Consider the following 8,061-nt stretch of genomic DNA (forward strand, 5'->3'; position numbering starts at 1 on the left):
TAAACTTTAGATACCTTCGCTAGTTTATGTAATGCTATTGATTCAAATTGTCTTTATATAGAGAAATTGCCTTAAATAACACAGAAAAATTCTTGTTATTAATTATCCCATTGTGTCATTTCTAAAGTCGTTTTTAACTATGTTATTTGTTGAAGTATAATCCAAACCAGAAACCAAAGGAGAAGGTCAGAGCCCAAGAGACAATAAAGTTTTTTTTTTTTGGTAAGCAAGAGGGAGACGTGGTCTCCCATAGAGACAATAAAGTTAAACATTAACGATGTTCCATTTTGACAAACAAATTCAAACGTAAAAGAATTCGTCGAGGATAGTTGTAGTTTGATGATGTATCAAATTCGATACATCTCACATGGAGTTGTTAGTTGTACATGAATGCATAATAAACTTAATTTGTTCGGCTATTACATTAGGTTAGATATACATTTGAATACAGATTACAAGCCAAATGTTAGAAGCAACATATTTATATAGTATCATCAAATATACGATCCAAAATGAATTATAGATTGACTTTTGGAAAAAGTTAGATAATATATGCATAATTGCCAAATAAAGAAAAAAAATAACAATCTAAGTTCTTCAAACAAACGTTTTATAAATGACTCGGTGTTTGAAATGACTCGCGGTTGTTTTTTTTGGCCTTTCACACGGGGTTGGTGTATAAATGACTCGGTGTTTGAAATGTATAAATTACTCGGTGCAAATAAAAACATAGGAAGAATAGAAGAAGAACAAAAAAAATTGAAATGAAAAAAGTCAAAATAAATGGTCAGTAAAGGATTTGACCGGACCGGGGCGGTCCATCCATAGTTTCCCACTACCTTCCCTGATTTAGCACAGAAGAATGGCAATTTGCATGCCATATATTTCATCTCTTCCTCCTTCACTCTATAAATATATCAAAAACAAAAATCAATTTCTTCCATACACAAAAATCAAACACTTTTTGAGAGCATAGATTTTTTCTCTATCAACTAAAAATAGTAACCTTACGGGTGTTTATTTGTATAGATCTCTCTGGTTTTCTTGGCTAAATCTAGTGAGATCTTTTTGGTTTCTTGAATTAGATGAAAATGAGACGAGGCAATTCAAGTACCGACCATGAACTTGGGATTCTACGAGGAGCTAACTCGGATACCAACTCGGATACTGAAAGCATCGCTAGCGACCGCGGCGCCTTCAGTGGTCCGCTTGGTCGGCCTAAACGTGCGTCCAAGAAAAACGCAAGATTCGCCGACGATCTTCCCAAGAGAAGCAACAGTGTTGCTGGCGGCCGCGGTGACGACGATGAGTACGTGGAGATCACGCTAGACATTAGGGACGACTCCGTGGCCGTCCACAGTGTCCAACAAGCAGCTGGAGGAGGAGCCCACCTAGAGGACCCGGAGCTAGCCCTTCTCACGAAGAAGACACTCGAGAGCAGCCTCAACAACACCACCTCCTTATCATTTTTCCGAAGCACCTCCTCACGAATCAAGAACGCCTCCCGCGAGCTCCGCCGTGTGTTCTCTAGACGTCCCTCCCCGGCCGTGCGGCGGTTTGACCGCACCAGCTCCGCGGCCATCCACGCTCTCAAAGGTCTAAAGTTCATCGCCACAAAGACTGCCGCGTGGCCTGCCGTCGACCAACGCTTCGATAAACTCTCCGCTGATTCCAACGGCTTCTTACTCTCATCCAAGTTTTGGGAATGCTTAGGTAAATTATTCACTTCAGGCTAAACAATTCTATTATTAGTATTTCCATTTTTGTTAGTTTCATTTTTGGTTCTTTAAAACTCCAGGAATGAACAAGGAATCGAAAGACTTCGCAGACCAACTCTTTAGAGCATTAGCTCGCCGGAATAACATCTCCGGCGATGCAATCACAAAGGAACAGCTCAGGATATTTTGGGAGCAGATCTCAGACGAAAGCTTTGATGCAAAACTACAAGTCTTTTTTGATATGTAAGCTTTTTTACTTATCTTCACCTAACCCACAATAAATATCTAACGCGTAATCACTATTTGTCGTTTTAATATTGACTCTTAATGAAAATTAAACGGTCATCAGAATTTAAGGACCAAAAATAATATTATTAATCATTTGTGGAGGTATGGTGGATTTGTAACTAATAAATGACATCACTGTTTGGTCAGGGTGGACAAAGATGAAGATGGGCGAGTAACAGAAGAAGAGGTGGCTGAGGTGAGAAAAAACACACACCATTCAATAATTATCTTTTTCAAATATTTTATTATATTTATACATATTCTTGGTTGATTGTTATTTTTTCTTATATTTTATACATATTCTTGGTTGATTATTTTGACAATTTTGTCCACGCGCAAATCCCCACTGACTTTATCTGCTGACGTTTACTCTTAACATCATCAATATATTAACTCCATCTGAACACGACAAAAATGGTACTAGATAGTTAGAGTAGTCTTTATTACTTTAGCTTAGGTTATTAATGTTCAAATACTTTCTTTATCTTTTGTTTTCTAATTTGTTGGTTATTTATTGCAGATTATTAGTCTCAGTGCTTCAGCGAACAAGCTCTCTAATATTCAAAAGCAAGCCAAAGAATATGCGGCACTGATAATGGAAGAGTTGGACCCAGACAATGCTGGGTTTATTATGGTACGTGTGGTCCACTTTCACCCACTCAATCACACTAATGCTATATGTATGTCGTAAATTTAACCACCCTTAAAATACTAGGAAAAACGTGGAAAAACACAACGTTCTAGAAGTCTTAAGTGGTCAAAATTATTGGGTCACCATGATGTTTATTTTTCAACTTGATTGGGCCATCTTGATTTTTTGACCAAACCAATCAACAAAAACTCGACACTGGGTGGTTAGTGGCTACGATATGAAAAAATGACAAATAAAATCGTAAAACATATGAACCAAAATATATAATCAAAGATTATACAGTCTTAGGCGGCTTTCGAAATTCAGCTAATTTTTTTATTATTGGATAAACCTATGAAAATTGTTTAACAAAAAAAAATCATTTTGGAACATTAATGTTTTATTGTAATGTTTTAGACTTTTAGTTAATGATATGAAATGGACATTGGTGAAACAGATCGAAAACCTGGAGATGTTGCTATTACAAGCACCGAACCAGTCGGTGCGGATGGGAGACAGCAGGATACTTAGTCAGATGCTAAGTCAGAAGCTGAAACCGGCAAAAGAGAGCAACCCTTTAGTGAGATGGTCGGAGAAAATCAAATATTTCATACTTGACAATTGGCAGAGACTATGGATCATGATGCTATGGCTTGGCATATGCGGCGGCCTCTTTACTTACAAGTTCATTCAGTACAAGAAGAACAAAGCTGCGTATGATGTGATGGGTTATTGTGTTTGTGTCGCCAAGGGAGGCGCGGAGACTCTTAAATTCAACATGGCTCTCATATTGCTGCCTGTTTGTCGTAACACCATCACTTGGCTTAGGAACAAGACTAAGCTAGGTACTGTCGTTCCGTTTGATGATAATCTTAACTTCCATAAGGTTATTGCAAGCGGGATTGTGGTCGGGGTTTTGCTCCATGCGGGAGCGCATTTAACATGTGATTTCCCGCGTTTAATTGCCGCGGATGAGGAAACCTATGAGCCAATGGAAAAATACTTTGGGGAGCAACCGGAGAATTACTGGTGGTTTGTGAAGGGTGTGGAAGGATGGACTGGCATTGTGATGGTTGTGCTAATGGCTATAGCCTTTACACTCGCTACGCCTTGGTTCCGTCGTAACAAGCTTAACTTACCTAAATTCCTCAAGAAGCTTACCGGTTTCAACGCCTTTTGGTACTCCCACCATTTGTTCATCATTGTTTATGCTCTTCTCATTGTCCACGGTATCAAGCTCTACCTCACAAAGATTTGGTATCATAAAACGGTACGCTCTTCAAATCATTTTCTATGTTTTCTTCTTTAATTTCTTTCATTTTTCGGGTTAATAACACTTCGTGTTTATATGATGATTCTTGTAGACATGGATGTATCTTGCGGTACCCATCCTTCTATATGCATCTGAGAGGCTGCTCCGTGCTTTCAGATCAAGTATCAAACCGGTTAAGATGCTCAAGGTCAGATATATTTCTATTTATCTCTTGAAGACCTTAGGTTTAAATAAAGAGTAAAAAAACAAAAAATTTTATAAATCTTTCAACTAATACCTTTCTTTTTTAATAAAAGTAGGAAAATTACCTTTGAACTTAATCCTTATTTATGTAACAATAGGTGGCTGTTTACCCCGGGAATGTATTGTCTCTACACATGACGAAGCCACAAGGATTCAAATACAAAAGTGGACAGTACATGTTCGTGAACTGCCGAGCCGTATCTCCTTTCGAATGGCATCCTTTCTCCATCACATCCGCTCCCGGAGACGATTACCTAAGCGTACACATCCGCACTCTCGGTGACTGGACACGTAAGCTCAGGACCGTTTTCTCCGAGGTGTGCAAACCTCCTACTGCCGGTAAAAGTGGTCTACTCCGAGCAGACGGAGGAGATGGGAACCTCCCGTTCCCCAAGGTCCTTATCGACGGTCCATACGGTGCTCCCGCGCAAGACTACAAGAAATACGACGTGGTACTCCTCGTAGGTCTCGGCATTGGAGCCACGCCTATGATCAGCATCCTTAAGGACATCATCAACAACATGAAATCTCCTGACAGTGACATCGAGAATAACAACAGTAACAACAACAGTAAAGGGTTCAAGACGAGGAAGGCTTACTTCTACTGGGTGACAAGAGAACAAGGATCGTTCGAGTGGTTCAAGGGAATAATGGACGAGGTTTCGGAGTTAGACGAGGAAGGAATTATCGAGCTTCACAATTATTGCACGAGTGTGTACGAGGAAGGCGATGCTAGAGTGGCTCTCATTGCCATGCTTCAGTCGTTGCAACATGCTAAGAACGGTGTCGATGTTGTGTCGGGGACACGTGTCAAGTCCCACTTTGCTAAACCTAACTGGAGACAAGTCTACAAGAAAATCGCAGTTCAACATCCCGGCAAAAGAATCGGTAAACTAATCTCGACCATTAATCTCGTTATGTACGTGATAATGTATAATAATGATAATGTATAATAAAGTAATGAATTTGGATTAAATACTAATATGAGTTTTCATTGCAGGAGTCTTCTACTGTGGTGCACCAGGATTGACAAAGGAATTAAAAAATCTAGCTTTGGATTTCTCTCGAAAGACAACTACCAAGTTTGACTTCCACAAAGAGAACTTTTAGATTATATAAGTCGTAGAACAATAAAACAAGAATCTATACAGATAAATATTTATTTTAAATTCTTTTCATTATGAAAAAATATATGATATCTTTTTTTTCCTTTTTGTTTTTTTATTTCTATATCCCTACCGTTTTTTGGCTACATTTTCACTACTTAGTTTAATGCGAAATTAAGTATAACATAGTAGAAGTTTAGTTACAGCTTTGGTGTTGTAAACATGCAATTATGGGTTACATGTTGCATTATTTTGTACTTATATTCGTATCTTTAACAAGTAAAGATAGTTTTGATTTTGAATACCCATTATTCCTTTTGACGTAACTTATAGAGATATCAACATTATATAGGTCTTGATTATTTGTTCACCTATGTATTTGCGTGTTTAACTTGTTTATATGTTGTTAATAGTGTGATTTTAGTTCAACGGACAAATAATCTCTTAGCGCAAAAGCTTCTAATATCACTCTAGCTTAGCTTAGTTTAGGTTTCCATAAGTCTTATTGCGTTTACGTCTTTCCTTACGTTTTTGATCTCCTAATGACTTCTTTACTTTGCCTTGCATTTGAGGCACTTCCAGGACTTAAAACTATGCAGCAAGAAAATAAACAAAATTTAATATATCAAAATAATTGAATACAAATGCAATCGATAATAATCAGAAAAAAATGGTTAGAAATGATTAATTTTGTTTCCTTAAAATGGTTACGAATGGCTAATTTTGTATGATTAGAACAAAAGGCATATATATGAAGTGTAAGGATGCACTGGATGAGACACAAGGTACGTCGAATCGTTTATAGCATCACGAAAGTTAATTTTTGTTTTTCAATTCTATGTTGATAAGTTGTTAAAGACAGCCTAGGTTTCTTATACAAAAAGACCGGCAGTACTTCCTCAAGCAAATGATATGTAGAAAAGCCCAATTGCCACTACAAGAAAAATGGATGTAGGGGTCGGATCCCACACATCTTCGGTAGGATCCACTTAGATCTGTCCACGTCATTATTACATAATAATCTTCTTGGAATTAAAGATATTTTATTATAAGAATCGGGCTTAACCAGTCGGGAGTTCGGTTCAGTCTAGTAGAAGAGCTCGATCCTTGCCAGTATGGAGTTCGCTTTTATTCGACAGACAGTTCGCATAGAGAAAGGCCGAAGCGAGGAGAATATTGTTCGAGGCTCGCGGTAGCGTCAAAACGCGGGAGTTCGGAGTCAGCAAGAAAGAGTTCGGAAGATCCATGCGAAGCCCAAGATAGTTCAAATTCAAGCCGTTTCGGTCAAATTGTAACATACATGATTAATACGGATCAATGCGAATATGAGTAGTAAATGACCGCATTGATCATGTTTTCTCTATAAAAACAACCTCAAACGCATGTGTTTGGAGGACGAATCTTTTTACTGATTACTTCTAAGCAATACAATATACTTTCTCTCTTTATTACTTTCGCAAGGCATTTTGTACTTCATTCTTGTCAAATTTCTTTACTTATTTTCTTGGTTAATTTCCCTTTCGAATTCTCATATTCATTTTCTGATTTTAAAAGAGTTTTTCTCTACTGAAATACTTAAAAACAATCGAGTGTGAATCCTACATCCACATTTTGGCGCCGCCTGTGGGGAGCTACCGCAAAACTCTTTAATCTTTTTTTTCTCAACCAAGAAACTATGGCAGATCAGCAAGCATTAAGCGATGCAATTGCCTTGCTTACTCAGACAACCACCGATCTGACCAATCAGATGGGTACACTTGTTGGTGCCAACACCACTCTTAGTGAAAGGTTGAACTCAATCGAGCAAACCTTAACGAGTGTTCAAACCACCCAGACAAATTTGTCAAACGCGCAGAACGTTGTTTCAAGCCGTTTAGATAATTTGTCCTCAGCGCGAACAACAACGCATCAGCGCAGGCTATTCGCGACTCCCGCACAAAATAGGCCCGGGATTACTCAAACTCCTCCAATAGGACAGCCAGCTAGTACTAGCAATCAGGCAGCCGCAGGGGATGGGACTAACCCAACCGGGGAAGAAATTCCCCAAGGTCAGGGAAATCTTCCTATTGACGACGGATTCCTTATGGAAGATCCTGATGTCACCCTATCAGATGATTTCATCAAAGTTCGTCAAGAGCTTAATGAAATGAAGTCGAAATTTCATCAGACGACCAGTTCGGCGCCTGAGATCGATCGAGTAATCGAAGAAACTCGTCGAACACCCTTTACCTTCTCGAAAGGTTAAGTTACCAACTTATGATGGTAAAGGAGATCCTAAAAATCACCTCGCTGCTTTTCAGATCGCCGTAAGCAGAATTGATCTAGAACCAGGCGAAGAAGATGCCGGATTTTGCAAACTATTTTCTGAGAATCTATCCGGACCGGCTCTGCTATGGTTCACCCAATTAGAACCAGAAACTATTGATAGTTTTAAGGAATTGTCCTCTGCATTCCTAAAACAATATTCCATGTTCATGGAAAAGGCAACTTCTGATGCAGATATATCGCTAAATTCAAAGAAGTGATAGCCAAAATTCCTGGGGTATCGCATGTTGTTGCCCTATCCGCTTTAAGGAATGGACTCTGGCACGAATCCCAATTTCGGGAAGAACTCATTGTCAATCGTCCAAGCACCATCCATGATGCTCTCTTCCGAGCTAACAATTGGATAGAGGCAGAGGAAGAAAAACTTAGTCTCGCTAAGAAACATCGGCCAGCTAAATTAGTCGATGCGAATCCGACGAAAAAGTTCAAACCTAAAGATCAAAAAAGGTTCAGAGTTAATCCTGCTAGTAATGCTGT

The 8,061-nt window shown here is 38.8% G+C and overlaps 1 protein-coding gene across 1 annotated transcript; it reads left to right on the forward strand.

Moving 5' to 3' along the window:
* Positions 1 to 551: 551 nt before the first annotated feature.
* Positions 552 to 5,563, forward strand: LOC9299907 (respiratory burst oxidase homolog protein D). Its single transcript, XM_002863785.2, has 8 exons — positions 552 to 1,713; positions 1,799 to 1,961; positions 2,154 to 2,202; positions 2,527 to 2,640; positions 3,095 to 3,907; positions 4,002 to 4,097; positions 4,252 to 5,041; positions 5,154 to 5,563. Exons 1-8 carry the CDS (start codon positions 1,086 to 1,088, stop codon positions 5,261 to 5,263), a joined length of 2,763 nt encoding a protein of 920 aa, XP_002863831.1. The 5' UTR covers positions 552 to 1,085; the 3' UTR covers positions 5,264 to 5,563.
* Positions 5,564 to 8,061: the final 2,498 nt, after the last annotated feature.

The sequence above is a fragment of the Arabidopsis lyrata genome (assembly GCF_000004255.2).
Source record: "Arabidopsis lyrata subsp. lyrata unplaced genomic scaffold ARALYscaffold_8, whole genome shotgun sequence".
NCBI lineage: Eukaryota > Viridiplantae > Streptophyta > Magnoliopsida > Brassicales > Brassicaceae > Arabidopsis > Arabidopsis lyrata.